At 33.4% G+C, this 21,371-nt stretch overlaps 1 protein-coding gene across 1 annotated transcript in view; it reads right to left on the bottom strand.

The window, feature by feature from the left end:
• The window catches only part of VPS13A (vacuolar protein sorting 13 homolog A), a 217,331-nt gene that overhangs the window by 78,635 nt on the left and 117,325 nt on the right, over window positions 1-21,371 (bottom strand). The window contains exons 38-45 of the mRNA XM_036021769.1: window positions 20,838-21,055; window positions 19,645-19,877; window positions 9,661-9,753; window positions 8,934-9,290; window positions 7,483-7,584; window positions 6,060-6,218; window positions 5,547-5,802; window positions 3,627-3,787 (exon numbers count right to left, since the gene is read on the bottom strand). Coding sequence (XP_035877662.1) covers window positions 3,627-3,787; window positions 5,547-5,802; window positions 6,060-6,218; window positions 7,483-7,584; window positions 8,934-9,290; window positions 9,661-9,753; window positions 19,645-19,877; window positions 20,838-21,055 — 1,579 coding nt within the window. The remainder of the gene's footprint in view (window positions 1-3,626; window positions 3,788-5,546; window positions 5,803-6,059; window positions 6,219-7,482; window positions 7,585-8,933; window positions 9,291-9,660; window positions 9,754-19,644; window positions 19,878-20,837; window positions 21,056-21,371) is intronic.

Genomic DNA, 21,371 nt, shown 5'->3' with positions numbered 1-21,371 from the left:
TTAACTATTTAATGAAATTTTTTAAATCAATCATAATGAGAACAGCCCAACAGTCATCTTTTAAAACAGTTGGTTATAAATCATAGATGAAAGAAAAGGAACTTATGTTTTTAGCCATAATAGAAAAACAGGGACCAGATATACCTTCCAAACCTAAATAACTAAGCACTGGAGGGAAAACATTAAACTATAATTTTCAGACACCGTGTAGTAAGCAGCACAGGAAAGAAAAAATAAAAGCAAAAACCTCCAAGAAAAGCCCTAAAATTGCTCCAGCTTACTGCCTAGAGAGTTTCTGGCTACCAGATAGGGCAGGGGAAGTCAAACAGAGCCAAGTCTGCCTAAATTAGAGATGAAAATTTTGGAAAGCCGTTGTGGTTTAAACTGACAGCACACTGCATGAGAGAGGAGTGCACTGCATGGAGGGGTGGAAGTTGCAGAGAGGAGATGTGTAAGACTGAAGAGTGTGCTCTACTCTCAAGACTTCAGTATTGACCAGCATACGCACATGAGAAAACTGTCTAAGGCTTGGTAAGATCAACTTAAAGGGGAAGCGTCTCTGGTGCTGAAATAGTTCCTTTTCTCACAACCCAAAGTGGTAAAACTTTGTTTAGTACAGAAGATATTGGTTTTGGTTCCTTACTAGCGGGGCAAAATTAGCCCTGGACTAATGGGTACTTGAGTCCCACCTAAAGTTTAAAAATAAAAACTAAAAGATCACTTTCTAACATAATTGCATTGGAGAATAAAGTTCAAGAATACATGAAGAAATACAAATATATAAAACATCCAGCAAGGTAAAACTCACAATTTTAGGCATCCAATAAAAAAATTACTAGACACAATAAATTTTTAAATGACCCATAATAAAAAGTTAATAAAAGGAAACATATCAGATATAATACACATGACAGAATTAGTAGACGAGGACATTAAAACAAATATATTTAGTATGTTCAAAGTTAGGGAAAAGTCAAAATATTAACAGATGACATGGAAAATATAGATAAAAGTGCAAACTGAAATTCTAGAGATAAAAATCTCTAGAATTAACGGATAGAAATAAGGAAAGACCGAACTTTAAAAAAGAAAACAACTATAAGACACAGCAATATAAACTAAACAGAAACACACAGGGGAAAAAACTGAAAGAAAAAATGAACAGAGCATTACTGAGCTATGGGGCAGATCTAAAACTCTTAATACATACCTAACTGTGGTCAGTAAAGAAGAAAGAAGAGGGGAAAAATATTAAAAAAGAAATTTGAAAAAAATGGCAAAAACTTTCTAAAGTTGATAAAAGCTGTAAATCCACAGATTCGAGAAACTTAAACCCAAGTACAAGAAACATGAAGTAAACGGTACTAAGATTCATCACAACCAAATTAATTACCATCAGTGATAAAAGAAAAAAACCCTCTTGAATGCATATAAATATCAACACTTTTCATAAAACAAATGTAAAAGTAAAGGGAGATTCTGGTCAGAAACAATGTAATCCAGTCAACAGTGGAACAATTTCTTAAAAAGTATGAAAAAACACAAACCAATTTATATTGACTTTTAGTGAAAATGAGTTAAATAAAATGGAAATAATTCATGGACAAATTTCATGAAAGATTCAAAATTTCTAGAAGAGTTCACTTGAGAACTAACAGATAACCTAAGTAGCCTTTACACATAAAATAAAGTGAAACTGTATTTGAAAACCTTCACAAAAAGAAAATATTATAAGAAAATTATAGGTCAATATCCCTCATGATGTAAATGCAAATACTCTGAACCTAATTTTAGCAAATTAATCCAACAATGCGCTAAATGGTTAATAATGCTTTATGACTAACCCAGATTCCACTGGGATTTCACAGATTAATGCAAGGCTGACTGAGCATTTAAAAATCAATCAAGTCTTATTTAATATAACAATTAAAAACCAACCATATTAACATTTTTTAAAAAGATACACTCAATAAACACAGAATCATTTGACCAAATCCTAATAAAAACCATCACCAAATTAGGAACAGAAGGAAGCATTTTCAACCTAAGAAAGGGCATCTAAAAAAAATCCCTCAAAACATACTTAATGCTAAAAAAGTGAATACTTTTACACTAAAACTGAGAGCAAGGCAAAAACATCTGCTTTTATGATTCCTATTCAAATTGTACTGGAGGTTCTAGCTAGCACAACAGGCAAAAAAATGAAACAATAAAATAATACACATCCAGATTAGGAAAAAATGTAAAAATGCCTTTACAGACAGTGTAACTATATGTAGAAAAAGCACTAGAAATAACAGGGCAAATAGTAAGTTTACACAAGTTAATATAAAAATCAACTGTACTTCCCCTAATAATGAAAAATCATAAATTAGTATGTAAAAATACCATTTTTGTCCAAATTTTTGAGTAAAAATTGAAAACCTGAGTCTAAAATTTAAATGGAGATGACTGAGAGCAGCCCAATCAACCTCCCAAAAGAACAATGTGGGACACCTTGTACTGCCCAACTTCAAAATGCAGGGTGAGTATAATCAAGAGAGTGTGGCATTAGCATGAAGATAACAATAAAGCAGAACAGAAAATTCAAGAATAAATCACACAGATACGATCAATTTATGTTTGATAAAAGTATCGTGGCAATTTGATAGAATAAGGATAATCTTGTTTAGAACAACTTATGGAAAAAAATGAACTTCAATCCTTACCTCATATCGTAGACAAAATGGTGTGTGGTATGTATGGCCACATTATAGATAACTACTGAACAACAACATGCAACTGCATGTAACACCATTAATAACAAAAGTTGATACTTACAAAATTATGCCTAATAAAAGAAGCAAGACTCCATTTGTACTACATTTCATTTACATAAATTCTATATTGTATAACTAATGCATAATGAGAACATATCAGTGGATGCCTGGGAATGGGGAGGCAGGGAGAGAGGAAACGTTTTGGGAAGATAAATATGTTCATTACCTTGACTGTGACAAAGGCTTCATAGGTGTATTTCTGTGTTACACTCCACAACTTGAAATGTATGCAGCTTACTGTACATCAATTTTACCTCATTAAAGCTATAAAAACTTTCACCACATTGTTTAATTAAAACAAAAGGATATATACATACTATAAAACCCCAAATAAAATGTTAATGAGTTGTTTTTTTCAAAATATCCAAAAAGATTTTACAAAATAGTCCTATAAAAAATTACAAGTACATTGAGCCTGGCTGGCTCACTGGCTGGCTAGTTCAGTGGATTTAGCACGGGCTGCGTGCGAACCAAAGTGTCGCAGGTTCGATTCCCAGTCAGGGTACATGCTTGGGTTGAAGGCCATGACCCCCAGCAACCGCACATTCATGTTTCTCTCTCTCGCTCTTTCTCCCTCCCTTCCCTCTCTAAAAAATAAATAAATAAAATCTTTAAAAAAAATTACAAGTACATTGAACAAAATCCTATGACTGCTCATATTAGAGTAGTACAATTACTGGTAATGAGTCTTTGATATAGGCTGCATTACTACTATAATCTGTATTCTTTCGGTAGTAATTTTAGTTCTTTTTTTTATTAGCACATAAATATGCACATGACCCCACAAAAAACTGTATCATTTCATACCTGCACCGGGGAGCGAACTGTTATCTTCTTATTTCCTTCAACTGTATCGATTTGACAAACAATAGATCTTTCAACTCCAGACTCTCTGTGTCTTACAGTGTATAGTCTGCGTCCCACTTTTGTTAAAGGAATTTTATCAGCAGTAGAGTGGTTAGCAGGTGCTAAATTGAATATACATATTTGAAAAATTTTATTATAAATCATTGTATATTAATTTTAGATAGATGTTAAGAGTCAGAAACAACAGATGATTTCTTAAAGTTACTCAAGTCTTTGGATTTATCATTATACAAAGTGTATTTCTTTGTATAGACATAATATATACCAAGGGATATTCTAAAACCACAATGCATTTTTACCACTTTCTCCTAAAAGTTTCAAAACTTTTTAGCAAAACATTTTTTTTAAAGATTTTATTTATTTATTTTTAGAGAGGGAAGGGAGGGAGGGAGGGAGAGAGAGAGAGAGAGAGAGAGAGAGAGAAACATCAATGTGCGGTTGCTGGGGGTTACGGCCTGCAACCTAGGCATGTACCCTGCCTGGGAGCAAAAAACTTTTAATTGAAAAAAAATATACTCATTCACTAGTTGGACATAAGGCAACACTTATGAACAAAAATGTTTCATAAACCTTTTCAAAATAACTACTGAGAATTATTATAAAATACAAGAAAAGTGATCTCTGATTTGCTGTTATAATAACCAGAGCCTAGCCTGGCTGGCGTAGCTCAGTGGATTGAGCGTGGGCTGCAAACCAAAGTGTTGCAGGTTCCATTCCCAGTCAGGGCACATGCCTAGGTTGCAGGCCACAGCCCCCAGCAACTGCACATTGATGTTTCTCTCTCTCTCTCTCTTTCTCCCTCCCTTCCCTCTCTAAAAATTAAAAAAAAAAAAAATCTTAAAAAACAAACAAACATAAAACCAGAGCCTAATACCTTCAGGCAATCATTGGAAATTATCAAGATAGCTGTAATTTTTCTGTTTTTAATTTTTTAACATGTGACACTTTGTGATATCTAGGATTTGATTAAATAAAATTATATATACATTTATCTAATATACATACATATACTGTATTGGGGGATAAAGTATTATTTACATTAATCCCCTCACTCCAGTCCATAAAAAATGTTAAGTTAAAATTAAACAGAGGTAAAACTGGCAAGGACAATTCACTGACAATGTTCGGACAACACCTGAAACATAGACACAGTTGTGTATCATTTCTTGATTAAGAGAGCTGTCAGCTGTCTAGCTGTCAGTCTTGGAACTCCAATCCAATGTCTAATTAACCTTTCAAATACCCTCCACCTTAATTATTTAAATGTCAAAGTATCAGAAAGTGGTGTAGGCAAGGCTTTGGGATCTAACTTCATAATGAGTAGATATGTTATGATAACTTAAAGTTTATTTACTTTCACTTCTCACGAAAATAAAAAACTTCTGGGAAGCAGAAAGGACAAAAGAAATTTTCACCTCAGCAGGCATAATATCAATACCATTTATAAACCCAAAAACTGTTACAATGTGCCATTTCCATAAATTCAAACTTATTTTGAATTCATTCAGCTGCACAGGTGGAATACTACTGAGTTATAACAAAGGTGGTTAAAACAACCACCACCAATATCTGTAGTCTGTAAAAGCTGAGTAAGAATGAGATCTACTATTTTTCCTCCAAAAACTATCCAGTAGTAAATTACCATTACCAATAAATAAAGCAGTGAATAAAGAAAGTTAGAATTTGGCATATGAAAATATAGTGACCATAGCAACCAAAGACCTGCAAAGGAAGAAACGAAATTTCCAACCTATTAGGAAGGAGATAAAAAAACTTGTAAGATATCATAAAAGAGTAAAATGGGATGTAAAATATAAATGGAAAGAAATTAAAGCCCTAGAAAGATAATTTATCACTTACTAAGAAGGATGAAGAAAAGTCTGCTGCTTAGGCTGGTCATTGCATTGAAATGATCATTGTCTTTTGTTCGGACATAATCCATACTTAAACTCTCCTCATTTTTCAATACATATGATTTTGCCATTGGAACATTGAGTACACAAAAAGAGTCACTTGGTGAAATAGAGATGGTAAGTCCAAGAGAGTTTACAATCATAAATGGTGCTAGATCCCTTATGAAGACAGCTGAAGATCCAGTGGCAGCTTCTGTAAATGCCTAATAAGGAAGAATTATCATAAATAAAATGAAATGAAATGTGGAAAACTAAATGACAAGCAGAACCTTAATGGACATATGAAAAGTAACTAAGTTATTAAAAACCATTTTATTCAAGAAAAGGAAAGGGAAAACTAAATGACAAGCAGAACCTTAATGGACATATGAAAAGTAACTAAGTTATTAAAAACCATTTTATTCAAGAAAAGGAAAGGGTTAACTCAGACACATTTCAAGTTTCAAATGTCTTTTCTTACCTTGACTAAATTATTTAACATTACAATACCACATTTGGATAATGTAATGTTTAATTGGTCTTTTGAATAGAAACTGATGACAGTTTTATATTCTGGCACTTTGTAATTTTCTTCTTCAGTATCTGATTCAACAATGGCCTGTTTTGCTTTCTTTTTCATCTAAAATGACATATAAATTACAGAAATATAAGGAAAATTTCTTCCTAAAAGCACAACATAATTCATTTTGCAAAGGACAAACTTTAGATAAATTCCAATAATATTAAGGAGAGCAAAACATTTTATCAGTTCCACTGCCTTATTGGAATTACTTGTATATCAGCCAACTAAGGTCACATAACACAGGAGCAATATTAGAAGAAAAATTCTCATCTTCAGTGATACTAAAATGACAGCCACATTTTAGAAGAAAAAAATCAAAATTACTAACTGCATGTGGCATCAGAATGAAAATGAAAAGCACGTATTTCACAGCACATGAAAACTCAGAGTGAGAAAAGTCACCCAGTTTATTGTCCATGTTATAAAGAGCAGGAAATCAGAGACTTATAAAGTCCAACAACAGCTGCAGGACAGTGCCACCAGAACCCAGAAACAAACAATACCATCTCCCTCTTTTTAGGATTCACAGATCCAGTGCCCATGTAGATATTCCAACCTAAAAACCACCAAATAAGTTCTTTTACCAAAATCCTTTACCTAATATGTGTTAAATCAAATTTAGTGATCTAATTTAACATGCCAAGCTAGTCACCTTTGTTGTTAATTTAAATGGCTTTAGACCACTGAACACACCTGTCTGCAGGTTGAATGAATCTTCATTATGGAGGAAACATGCTAGTAATTCCTGAAGTGACTTACTTCAGAAGCATAATTTCATCCACCTAAATGTCCTGATTCTTATGATTACATAAATGTACAACATTTTTCAAACAATACTATCATTTTCTTCCATATATACATCCTTCAGAAGACAAATGAAACACAGGATAAACAATAACCTACAAGATGCCAGTGGCATTTTAATATGAATGGGGGCTCTGTGGCCAGAATTGTACCCCACTTTCTCCACTTTGAAGGTACGTGTATTACTACTTCAGTGAAGCCCCTCTCTAGTTTGTCTTCTCACATTACTGTAAAGTTAAAAACTGTATATTCTTCAGATAGTTGTATAAGGGTGAAAGCAAAAGTACATCATCTAGACAGTGCTTAGTACATAATAAGTGTTACATAATTATTTGTATTAGAAAAAGCATAGGTGGGCATTGATCTTGGGTTTGAAAATTACATTCAGAAGTCAAACAGGGAAGCAGACAGCAAGGTTCACAATGAGGAAACCTAAACTTTATTGTGATTAAAATTAATGTGTTTTCTGCAATGTATACATCCTCAATTTTTGAAAAATTTTAGAATTCAAATATACCTTGATTCCAAGATTCCATGGTCTAAATTCCTCAGTCTGATCAATTTCTAAGGGTTCAAGCAAAGGTTCCCATACACCAAACATTTCATTGTAATAATGCACCTATAGAGAGAAGTTTTAATTTTTAAAAATTAGGAATTCTGGTATTTGCTAAAATGATCTTCCATGTTGTTTCTCACTACCATTCCTTTTGGCTGTGCTATTTCTTCTATATGCAAACCATCCTATTGGCCATTCATTAGTTTCCTACATACACTCATTCAGTCAGCGTTTAACCAGCATTTCCTCACCTGGTTAACTTCATAGTTCAGTCTTCACAATTTAATCCAGACAACACTTTCTTTTAATAACCTTTCCTTGACTGGCAGACCAGGCTAAACTAAAAAACTGTGCTTGTTTATCATATACTATTGACATTTTTAATATGTCTACCTCTAATGATTTTTCAAAAGCCTTCAAAGGCAAGTAACACAGGATTCAATGCGTGTATATTTATTTCAATTCTCTGAACTTCCTGGACATCTTAGATTAAGTTCTCTGGAAAATATACAGAATTCTAGCCAGAATCTGAACATTTGTAATCTAGTCAGTCAATTCTATCTCTATTAATATATAATTGTATCAACACAAATAACATAGCAGATTATAAATCTCTATATTTTTTTGATAAAAGGTAGATTATCATATTAGTTTCCACTAGCTATAAACTTGATTAATAATTTAAACCAAAGTACCTCTGGATGATTCTATATAGATAAATTCCAAAGCAAAATACATTGGTTCAAAGAGATATTTCTTATGTAAACAACTCTCACAAAAATCTGAAAGATCTTAGTGGATTCTCACTAGAGTACAAAGATTCTGCATTTTATAAAAGTATAAGATATATCCTTAATTCTTTAAATTACTCTTTCAGAAGAGATTCAGAAAGTTTACTTTTCTTTTAAAGAAAACTTAATTCATACATTCTTTTAAATTCAATTTAATTAATAAAAATAAGAATTTTGAATCCAACAGTCTATTAATATATTACATTTAAGTAGATAAAATTAATTGAAATATAGACTTAATATTTAATGCGGATATGTAGTCTAAAAGTAATGTACAGCAGGTCCTCAAATAATGCCATTTTGTTCAATGTTGTTTTATTATAACACTAATGAGATGTTGTAGGAATTTAACTCTTGTTCATATCAATTAGCTATGGTAAACCTGGTTTTGTTATGTCTTTTTGCTTAAAGCCAAAGAACCTATCAGTGACATTAAGTGAGGACTTACTGTACACATAAAACTATATCAAAGGCATATATATGTAAACTTTCTTCCAAAAGCTTTGTAAGCCAACATTATACTTATAATGTTTAATTTAAATATTTAAATAAGATTCTCAAAATATTCCATGCATAGCATTATTTGTTATAGAACCTAGAAAAAATACTACATATGCTTACTTCTAGCTCCAGCTGACAGTGGAGATTTATGAGGGTACTCCAGTTTTTGCCTTCCCCTGAAAAACATGATTTTGCCAAAAGCATAGGCACTGTTCTATGACCAATTCCAGCCTCAAGAACTATAAAAATAGAATCAATGTTCATTTTTATTCTCTCTCCTTTGGGTACCAATTCAGGTGTGGGAGCTATGTTTTGAACTTCATTTGGTTCTTCAAGAAACCACATTTTTAAATTCTTTATATCTTTCTTTTCCCATAAATGTGCTGTAGAAGAAGCAGTTTCTTGTGGGATGGTTTCCTTAGTTGTATAAAGTGCTGAAGTTATGGTGATCACAGTATTTATGATAACTGGTGAAACCTAAGGAGAAAAAAATTAAACTAATAAAAAATCTCATACACTTTTAAAAGTACAGACTTCAAAAAAATAAAATAAATAAAAATACATACTTCAAAAAATTGAATATATTTGCTGAAAGATCATGAGTAATTAATGTTGAAATAATTCTATTACTACCATGAAATAGCAAATAAAATTCATCGCCTACAAAACTTTTTTATTATAACTGTTTTTAATTAAGATATTTATATGAATCTTATAGATACTAAAATATTTTTAAAATACAGCTTTTTATTTAACAAAAGACTTCCTATAATAATTGCTTATTTCTAGTGTTTATTATTTTTTTAAGTTCACTAAGATCTAAATGACTGACTACATTTTAACTTACCTTTAGTGTCAGAGATTTTACTGATATATCAATCACTTGTGGATCTGTACCTATCTGTGTAGCTTGATAGAATAAATCACAGGGCTGCAAAACCTATGAGGAAAAAAATCAATACCACTAAATTACCATTTTTCTTAAAATATTTTTATTTAACGACTTTCTTGGTAATAGTTAACTGTATTAAGTAAACAAGTTAGTCAAAATTGTTAAAAAATAAGTGACTCAATAATATACTTCTTAATTATTCTCTTTATATAATCATTATTTATATTAGGAAGTATTAATATTATCAGTATTAATAAAACAAGTAGTATTTCTTAAATATCCTTAAATATATAAACATAAAATATATAAAATTTGTATTACACATTTTATTTTACTTACTAAAATAAAAACTCTATTATGGTATTTTTTCCATTATAAAATTACAATGAAATAAATTAATCTATATAGAAAAAGCTACAAAAGATGAGATGGAAAAATTGCAAATACATTAGACTTACTAAATAATCTTTAATGTAATTATAAATTAACTGAGTTTTCCCTGACTGTGGTAAGCAGAATTTTGCTCTCTAGTACCCAGTAACTCATTCCTCCCAAACACAAAATATATTCACCTCCTCCTAGGGTTCTGAACAGTGTCATGCCATTATAGCCTGAAGTCCAAAGTCACATTATCTAAGTCTGTATCTCCTCATACATCTATCTCATCTATCTCTCTCATTGATTCAAAAATCCAAAATCTCATCTCTCTCTTATCAGCTCAAAGTCTAAAACTAAATCAACTCCAGGTGCTGATGAAATTCCTGGGTGTAATTTATTAAGTAAAGCTGCTAGGCTACAATTTCTTTCCCTTTATAAAACTGTGAAACTAAGATGAGTTACCTTTTCCCACCATTCCCAATGTAGAATGGTGGGACAGACCAAGGATGATGATTACAGATATTCCTGTTCAAGTGGGGAAAATGGAAGGTAAAGAGAAGCTACTTGTCCAAAGCGATTCTGAAATCCAGCCAGGTAAATGAGTTTCTCGATTTGGTTTCAAAGCCTAATGACAATTCTCTGCAGCTCTCAGCTCCACCCTGGGTCATCCTTCCTTCTTTATAAAAGGTAGAACAAGTTTGCAGCAGGCTTTTTCTTCCCCCCAGCTGAGTAGTTTTATCATAATGCCCATATATTTTTGGGTGTTCAAGAGGCTCTCTTCATTTTGTACCCTCTGTCCCCCTAAGTCCATGCTGGCAGTGTTTCTGCTAAAATAATTTCCTCACAAGGTTTTACTCCATTAGGCAAAAACCACATCTACAGGTATTTTCTAGATACTCATGGCCTCCTCCTGAGATAGCTGAGGTTGATACCCTCATGATTCCTAGAGTTCCCCTAATTTGACTCAGAAGCTACATGAAAGAAACACATTAATTTCTTGAAAGGGACCTTCGTGTGTCTGAACACTGAATTTTTGATCTAAGGTTTAGCAAAAGATTATTCTCTCACACAGTCTTTTCTCTGTGCTACACTTTGGCAGCCAATTCTGACTTTTAACATCTTATGTCATTTAGAAGGCTAAGAATTATCAAAATCATTAAGTCCTAGTACTTTTCGTTTTTCTCACAATTTCTCTGTTTTGGCATTTTACTATGAAAAGTAGGACACTGGGTAGCACCTTCAAATCAGGCAGCTGGGAAATCTTAGTTACACATCCATGTTGGTCACTTACACATTCTGCTTGACATAAAACTGCAAGACAATTTGAAAAGCTTTCTGTGGCTACATATCAAGCCATCCCTCTAGTTTCCAATAACATGTCTTTTATTCAATACTTTATTTCTGATAATTCACTGGCAGCATTCTCAGAGACCGTATTTCTACCAAGAGTCTGTTCAATGCAATTTAGGCTTTCTCTACCATTCATTTCAAAATTCCTCCAGCTTCTCCAGAACTCTGCATACTGCCCAGTTCCAAAGCTGCTACCATATTTTAAATAACTGCTACATCTTACTTCTGGTATTTGTCTCCTATTGCTGCATAACAAAGTACCATAAACTTAGTGGCTTAAAACAACACAAATTTATTTATTTTTCTTCATTTTCATGGGATAGGAATCTTGCTGAAATCAGGTCCCAGCTGTTTGTGTCCCTTTCTGGAGGCTTGACCAGGGAAAGGTCTGTGTACATGTTCACTCAAGTTGTTGGGAGAATTCATTTCTTTATGGCCCTAAAACTGAGATCTCATCTCCATTTGCTTGCTGCTGTCAGCCAGGGACCATTTTTGACTCCTGTTAGTTGCTTATAGGTTCTTACCATGCAGCCTTCCCCACAACATGACAGCTCGCTCCTTCAAGGCCAGCATTTTTAAAATTAGGTTAGGCCCACCCAGAACCTCTCTTTAGTTAACTCGAAGTTAACTGGCTAGTAACCTAATTATATTCCTTGGTCCTGTCCACACTCAATGGGAGGAGACTATAGTGGACACATGCAACAGATGGTAGAAATCTTGGGGGCCATTTTAGCATTCGGCCTACACTAACAATAAAAAATAAATTCAGAAAAAAATATGACAACCAAACCCATTCTCCAAAGAAATTGCAACTAGTATGTGACTTAAATATTCAATGTTCTTTGTTGAAACTTCAAGGATAGGAAATTATAATCACATTACAATACATAACCCAAGAGTTTCAACATAAAATTTGTGTTATATCTTCATCTTAGGGAAGGGAAAAAACATAAACATATTATTTTAAATACATATAAAAAGTTTCTAACTTGAAATTTTTTAATTGGCTTTATTGTACAGCCCATTCCCAAAATAAATAGGAACGTATGCTCTGCTCCTTATCCAACTCCTATATTTTCAAGTCTAGTTAAGATACCAAGGATTAAAAATGCAGCTGGTCCAACATGTAATGACAAAACTACATTACAGTCAAGTTGTCCATAATACAGTCCATACATCAATTTAAAGATGCAGAAATATATCTTAAAACAGAATTATTTTCCTACTAGTAATATTTTACTATCTCCAATTACATTCATTGTAATTTTAGTGCTATTTTTATTTTTTCTCCTTTCTACTCTGAGTCTCACTATATAATTCCAATTTTATATGATTTTTCACTATTGATGCATTATTTTGTTACTGTTACTGCCTCCCCTTTAAAGAAGCGACCTTTAGCTATCTAACCTCTTTAGAAGCCTACAAGAGCTCACTATAAATTTCCTACTTCACAGCACTATCTTGGTGATGGGAAGGCTGCCCCAAGTTGAGCACCACTGAATAACAAGAAAAAAGAAGAAGTATATGAGTACAGATGTTGGTATGTGGGAAGATATGGGGTGGGAACCTGTGCTCTTTGGAACCCAGGTTTTCTGCATATGCTAATCCTTCATCCTGAAACACACTCCTATGACTCCCCTGTTTTAGCTCAGTTGGCTAATACCTACTCATCCTTCAGGCATCAGCATAAATGTCACTTCCCCTGAGATGACTTCACTACTTACACTCCTCCAGAACAGTTATAGTCTTCTACTATGGAATACAACAACAAATCAAAATACCCTCAAATTTAGGATTAATCCATAAGTGTAAAGCTGGTATGCCACTGCAAAAAGCATCAATGTAATTAATTTATAATAATAGCAAAAACTATTATAGTTTTTTAAAAAGATGGCAGTAAACACTCAATAAAAGTCTACACTTACTCATAATTAAATTCCTTTATATTAGATATGAAGGATTTCTCAACGCACTAAAGGTTTTACATATAAACTCATAAGAAATATTAAAATTATGGTAATATCACCTCGCTTAGCAATAGGAATGCAATGTGATGAATCCTTATAGCCATTCAAGGAGAAACAAGAATTTGACTTTTGCAAATAATTTTTAGAAAATCTAACATTAATAAAATAGTACAAGTCACAAAGCTTAGGAAAGTTATAGAATAAAATAAATTCATGAAAAGAGCTGATAACCATTTACAAAAAAACACAAAATAAATTAAATATCTGGATCATAATTTAGCTTTTTTTACAATTTAGAAATTTACTTAAAATTTATTATAAATCCCTAATGGGTGAAATAAACTCAGATAAATTTATACTCTATAGGCAGCAAAGATGAGCTTATTTCATATGTTAATATTTTTAAAAATCTGGGATCATATACCCTTTGAAAATTAAATACATTCTCATAGAAAGAAATACATATACAGTAAGTCCTTACTTGGTGCCCTTGATAGGTTCTGCAACTTTAAGTGAAATGGCATATAATGAAACCAATTTCACCAAAGGCTAATCAATACAAACAAGTTAAGTTCCTATGGCATCTCATCAGTGTTATCACAACACATTTAGTTAATAATTGAGCTGAATAGCATTACTCTAAGACTTGTTATACACAACACTTTATATACATTTTCAAAAGGTTCACAAATAAATAGTCATGGGCCAAAGAGATGAATGTTGAATTAAGAAACTTTGTTCTAATAGAAAGTGAAAATAATGCCAATTAAAGTTCCTCTAATAACAACTTCTCAAAATGCATTTGGCCAAGAGTGCTAGTTGGCCATAAGTACACTTCTCAAAATTCCCTATTACCATAGAAATTTTCCTTGGGACATGATTGCCCAGCTAAAGATATCGTTTTTTAGACTTCGATTTCCATCTATGAAGGGATCAACTCATGACAGAGCAATAATCCACCTACCAATTGATATATCATGTAAAAAAAAATTCTGCTTAATAGTATAAGCAAGCTACCAAGGCAACCTTCCCAAGTACCCAACAAGGGGAAAAAGGCGCAGAGAAACTATCTTAAAACTTGGTGGTAGTTTACTGTCTAGTTATTTGTCAAACTCCTTACCCAAGTACTAAACAGAAGGCTACTGTTAGTAGAGTGAAATGGGTAGCTATTTTAGAACAGTCAGCAAAATGAGGCTGAGAAAAAATTATTTCAGAATCTGCCAAAATAGGCTAATAGGGCTCCCAGGCGGGACCCTAGAGAGATACTATTTAGTAATGGATATGAATCAGAAGTAAACAAGGCCTTACCAACACTACAGTTTAGCCTCCAATAAGTTCAGTTTCTACTGCCAATAAAGTACAGTGAAACCCTCTTTAAAGAAAGAAAACATCATGAAAGCTTCTATAACATTTCATTATACTGTATGACATTCAATTTTAAAATACCTGATATAGGAGAAACAGACCCAAAAGGTAAAACAGAAATGTAACTCAATTATTGCATTAGCAAAAGTAAACTTTATTTTTTTTAAGATTTTATTTATTTATTTTTAGAGAGGGAAGGGAGGGAGATAGAGATAGAGAGAGAAACATCAATGTGCGGCTGCTGGGGGCTGTGGCCTGCAACCCAGGCATGTGCCCTGACTGGGAATCGAACCTGCGACACTTTGGTTCACAGCCCCCGCTCAATCCACTGAGCTACGCCAGCCAGGGCAGACTTTAAAATAATTGTGAATAATTTTTAATAAAAACAGAAAAAAATCTATTAAAAGGACTGACTGTAAAACCTAAAAATTCAGTAATAAAAATTTTTAGAATATTTATGCTTCTATTATTCCTATAGAAGACTAAACATTTTTATAAGTGTTTTATAAAAGTCAAGGGAAGAATTCACCAAGAAGACATAAACATAGTAAATATATATGCACCCAACATAGGAGCACCTAAATACATAAAGAAAATCTTAGAGGACTTCAAGAAAGATATGGACAGCAACACAATTATTGTGGGGGATTTTAACACCCCTCTATCAAAAATGGACAGATCTTCCAAACAAAACATCAACAAAGATATTGTGGCATTGAACAATACCCTAGACGAGCTGGGCTTTACTGATATTTACAGAACCCTCCATCCCAAAGAAGCTAAATACACATTTTTTTCAAATGTACATGGAACATTTTCAAAGATTGACCACATGATAGGACACAAAACAAGCCTCAACAATTTCAAAAAAATTGAAATCATACCAAGCAATTTCTCGGATCACAAGGGACTGAAACTAGAAACCAACCACAAGGAAAAAAACCCAAAACACTCAAATTCGTGGAGATTAAACAGCATGCTATTAAACAATGAATGGGTCAAGAATGATATTAGGGAAGAAATCAAACGGTTTTTGGAAACAAATGAAAACGAACTCACAACAACCCAAAACTTATGGGACACAGCCAAGGCAGTCCTGAGAGGGAAGATCATAGCGATACAGGCCCACCTAAAAAAGTTAGAAACATTTCAAACAAACAACCTAACCCTACGTCTACAAGAACTCGAGGAACAACAACAAAGACAGCCCAGAGCAAGCAGAAGGAAGGAAATAACCAAGATCAGAGCAGAATTAAATGACATAGAGGCTAAAAGCACAATTCTAAAGATCAATGAATCCAAGAGTTGGTTCTTTGAAAAGATAAACAAAATCGACAAGCCTTTAAGCAGACTCATCAAGAAAAAAAGAGAGAAAACCCAAATAAACACAATCAGAAATGAAAGAGGAGAGATTACAACAGATACCACAGAAATACAAAGGATTGTAACAAATTACTACAAAGAGCTGTATGCCAAGAAATTTGAAAACCTAGATGAAATGGACAAATTTCTAGAAAAATATAACCTTCCAAAACTCAATAAAATGGAAGCAGAAAGCCTCAACAAACCAATAACAGCAAAAGAAATCGAAGCAGTAATCCAAAAACTCCCAACACACAAAAGCCCTGGACCAGATGGTTTCACAGGAGAATTCTACAAAGCATTTAAGGAAGAACTAACACCTATCCTTCACAGACTATTTCAAAAAATCCAAAAAGATGGAAGACTACCAAACTCTTTTTATGAGGCCAACATCATCTTAATCCCAAAACCAGATAAAGACACAACAAAGAAAGAAAACTACAGGCCAATATCGCTGATGAACATTGACGCTAAAATCCTCAACAAGATACTGGCAAACCGCATCCAACAGTACATTAAGAAGATCATACACCATGACCAAGTTGGATTCATTCCAGGTATGCAAGGATGGTACAATATACGCAAATCAGTAAATGTAATACATCACATAAACAAAAGCAAAGACAAAAACCACATGATCATATCAATAGATGCAGAAAAAGCATTTGATAAGGTACAGCACCCATTTATGATAAAAACACTCAGTAAAGTGGGAATAGAGGGAGCATTCCTCAACATAATAAAGGCCATATATGAGAAACCTACAGCCAACATTATACTCAATGGGCAAAAATTAAAATCTTTTCCACTAAGAACAGGAACAAGACAAGGATGTCCACTTTCACCACTTCTATTCAATATAGTACTGGAGGTTCTAGCCACAGCAATCAGACAAGAAAAAGAAATAAAAGGAATCCAAATCGGAAAGGAGGAAACAAAACTGTCACTGTTTGCAGATGACATGATAGTGTACATAGAAAATCCTATAGACTCCACCAAAAAACTGCTTGACCTAATAAATGAATTTGGTAAAACAGCGGGATACAAAGTCAATATCCAGAAATCAAAGGCATTTCTGTACACCAACAATGAAACAGCAGAAGCAGAAATCAAGAAAAAAATCCCATTTGAAATAGCAAAAAGGAAAATAAAATACCTAGGAATAAACCTAACCAAAGAGGTAAAAGACCTGTATTCAGAAAACTACATAACACTGAGGAGAGAAATCAAGGAGGACACAAACAAATGGAAACATATACCGTGTTCATGGATTGGAAGAATTAATATCATTAAAATGTCCATACTACCAAAAGCAATCTACACATTCAATGCAATACCGATTAAAGTACCAATGGCATATTTCACAGACATAGAACAAACACTTCAACAATTTATATGGAACCATAAACGACCCCGAATAGCTGCTGCAATTTTGAGAAAGAAGAGTAAAGTAGGAGGAATCACAATACCTGACATTAAACTATACTACAAGGCCACTGTAATCAAAACAGCCTGGTACTGGCATAAAAACAGGCACATGGACCAATGGAACAGAACAGAGAGCCCAGAAATAAACCCAAGCCTCTACGGTCAATTAATATTTGACAAAGGAAGCAGCAACATAAAATGGAATAAAAATAGCCTCTTCAACAAATGGTGTTGGGAGAACTAGACAGCTACGTGCAAAAAAAATGAAACTCGAGCACCAACTTACACCTTATACAAAAATAGATTCAAGGTGGATAAAAGACTTAAATATAAAGCGTGACACCATTAAAGTCCTAGAAGAGAACGTAGGTAGGAAAATCTCAGATATTTCACGCAGAAACTTTTTTACTGACTTGTCTCCTAGAGCAAGGGACATAAAGGAAAGAATAAACAAATGGGACCTCATCAAAATTAAAAGCTTTTGCACAGCTAAGGAAAACAGTATCAAAATAAAAAGAGAACCAACTGTATGGGAAAACATATTTGCTAATGATACCTCAGACAAGGGTTTAATCTCCAAAATATATAAAGAACTTACGCGACTCCACTCTAAGAAGACAAGTAACCCAATTAAAAAATGGGCAAAGGACTTGAACAGACAATTCTCCAAGGAGGACATACAGAAAATCCAAAGACACATGAAGCGATGTTCAATATCGCTAGCCATCAGAGAGATGCAAATTAAAACCACAATGAGATACCACTTCACACCAGTCAGAATGGCCATCATAAACAAAGCAACAAATAACAAGTGTTGGAGAGGATGTGGAGAAACGGGGTCCCTAGTGCACTGTTGGTGGGACTGCAGACTGGTACAACCATTATGGAAAGCAGTTTGGAACTTCCTCAGAAAACTAAAAATGGATCTGCCTTTTGACCCAGAAATTCCATTGCTGGGACTCTATCCTAAGAACACTAAAACACCAATACAAAAGAACCTTTGCACCCCGATGTTCATAGCAGCACAATTTACAATAGCTAGGTGCTGGAAGCAACCTAGATGCCCATCAGTAAATGAATGGATCAAAAAACTATGGTACATTTACACAATGGAATTCTATACAGCAGAAAGAAAGAAGGAGCTCATACCCTTTGCAACAGCATGGATGGAGCTGGAAAGCATTATGCTAAGTGAAACAAGCCAGGCAGTGAAAGACAAATACCACATGATATCACCTTTAACAGGAATCTAAACAACAAAACAAAACAAAACAAAAAACTAGCAAAATATAACCAAAGACACTGAAATAGGGGATAGTCTGACAGTGGCCAGAGGGGAGAGAAGAGGGAATTTCAGGGGGGAATGGGTAGGGATTACAGGAACAAATTTGGAGGACACATGGACAAAAACTAAGGGTGGGGGGTAATGGGGGGAAGGGGGGAGGGTTGGGTGGAGGGGCTGAAACGGGAGTAGGGGGCAGAAACCTGTACTTGAACAATGATTGAAATTAAAAAAAAAAAAAAAAAAGTACTAGGGGTCAGATAGTTAACTTGAAAAGATGTCTTTGAAGAAATAAGTTTTAATGTTATGAAGAAAGCCAAGAGGTTGCTAGAGTAAAATACAAATGTGAAGTATGTCAAAGCAAATGGCTGAAGTTCAAATATATTCCATGAAGAAACATAAAATCATGTATCTGAGCAAAATGTCCGGAAGGGAGGAAGATATGAAAAAAAAAAAAAAGAAACTGCAACAATGTCTCAAACAACTGGTAGGCAATCTTCAAGTCCTAAGAACAGTGTGGAATTGACATGGACAGAAAGTCCAAGTAGGGTCTTTAGAAGTGTGAAAATGCAAACAGCTTTTTTAGTGAGACTTATTCACACAAAGACATGGTACAATGAGGAACAAGTGGAAGATTGAAAAAGAGTTTCAAAGCAGGTGTAATAATAATCCAGATTAGGCTCTCCAAGCAAAAAGAGAGGACTTTACAGAGAAAGGTTGGAAAGTCTGTAGGTAAAACTCCTAAAGTGGTATACACTAAATCCAAACTAGTTTATAAATAAGCAGACAATTAAATAATCAACTCACTGTAGTGATTTTGTCTTTTCTCTTGTCTGGAAGAAATGGGCATGCTCTCATTTGGAGATCCTTAATAGCAGCAGTCATTGTATTATTCTCAAGGTCGCCCTTCCAACAAATTTCACATTGTGTTGTAATGACTAATGCAGGAGCATCATTTCTTGTCATATCGGCCACAAACACAATTTCAGGATTTTTAATAATAATATTAATTTCCCACTTCTCTTGTTCCTGTACAGGTACTAAAATAGAAATACAAATAAATGAATAATTTAAAATATTTCTAAATCTTTGTTATATATATAATTTATAAAAATTTATTATTAATGGAAAAATGTTATTTTCATGTTAAGTAAAAAGTAAAATAAAGGAATCTTAGATCCCAAAGAAATAGCAACTCTCTTACTATAAGATTTGAAGAAGCTACTGATATAAGAACATTTAAAAATGTGGGGGAAACCTTGACTATATAATGGTAGAGCAGAAAACTAATCCAGTTTCTGACTTCCAACTTGATACTCTTTCCACTATTCCACAATAAATAAAATAAGTAAAACACAGTAAAAACTATAAATAAAACAAAAATCAGAGTATTTTAAGTTAAAATGCTATCTTAAATGATGAAAAGGAATGATTGGTTCATTATTTCCCCCTGCTGGTTTTCTTCCAATAAATTTTTTCCAATTACTTCCTGCACAAAAATACAGGTACTTATTATAATAATGGTCTCATTAGTTTTTTAACCCAATATACATTCACACCTTGAAAAATAGGCAAACTGAACATCCAAACAGAAAAGTTTTCCTCTTACATCTAAAAAATAAAGACTTTCATTTATCAATTCACTTAACCTCATCAAATAAAACAGCAATTTTCAATCTTTTTCACCTCATGGCACACAAATTAATTACTAAAATTCTGCAGCACAGCAAAAATATATTTTTTGCTGATCTGGTGAAAAAATAGAAATAATTTTAATTTATTCACACAGGATGGTGAATGTTGTGTTGGCTGTTGTCATTTTTTTTATTTGACAATCTAAGAGAAAAGAGGTCAGTGCTCCTGGCTAAACAGTCAGGTATTGCATGTTTTAAAAATTCCTGTGGCACACCAATTGAAAATCACTGATCTACAAAGCTAATCAAGGTAAGTGCTATTGTAGTACTTCAATTACACAGATATTAAACATTTCAGTTAATAACCTTCTTCCTTAGCAGTCCATGCTTGAACACTGGTTTCCACAGCAGTGCCTGTGGTGTAGGCCTCCAAAAAGACATTTGCAACAGTCAGCAGAAATTCCACACTTGCACAGATATACATTTCTTGAAGGATCAAATCAGTCACGCAACCATCTCTGACTCTCTTATACTTTACATCCATCATGTCCTTTTTGTCAAATCCAACTGTCAGCCCTATCATTCTGAAAAACACAATAATAATTCCTGAGTATTTTACAAAGAACTGAACATGCTGATAAAACCTCAAAGACCTTTTATCCCTTTCACTGACAGCGAACCAGCACCTAACGTCGTTTTTCACAGGAGGATCTCCAGGTACTCTCCAAATAATAGACTTATAAAAACTTCTGGAGCATAACTGTTTCATAAATTAGGAAGTGTGTCTTTAAGAAATTATTAGAATTTTGAAACTCAGCATAGTTTTTCCTCTCAATTTTTTCATGTACTTCCTATTACAATTTGAATGGATTGACAATAATTGAGGTAATATAGGTTAAT

Source organism: Phyllostomus discolor, chromosome 3 (genome assembly GCF_004126475.2).
Source record: "Phyllostomus discolor isolate MPI-MPIP mPhyDis1 chromosome 3, mPhyDis1.pri.v3, whole genome shotgun sequence".
NCBI lineage: Eukaryota > Metazoa > Chordata > Mammalia > Chiroptera > Phyllostomidae > Phyllostomus > Phyllostomus discolor.
Note: the sequence above shows the minus strand (reverse complement) of the source record. Positions and strands in the feature narration are given on the sequence as shown.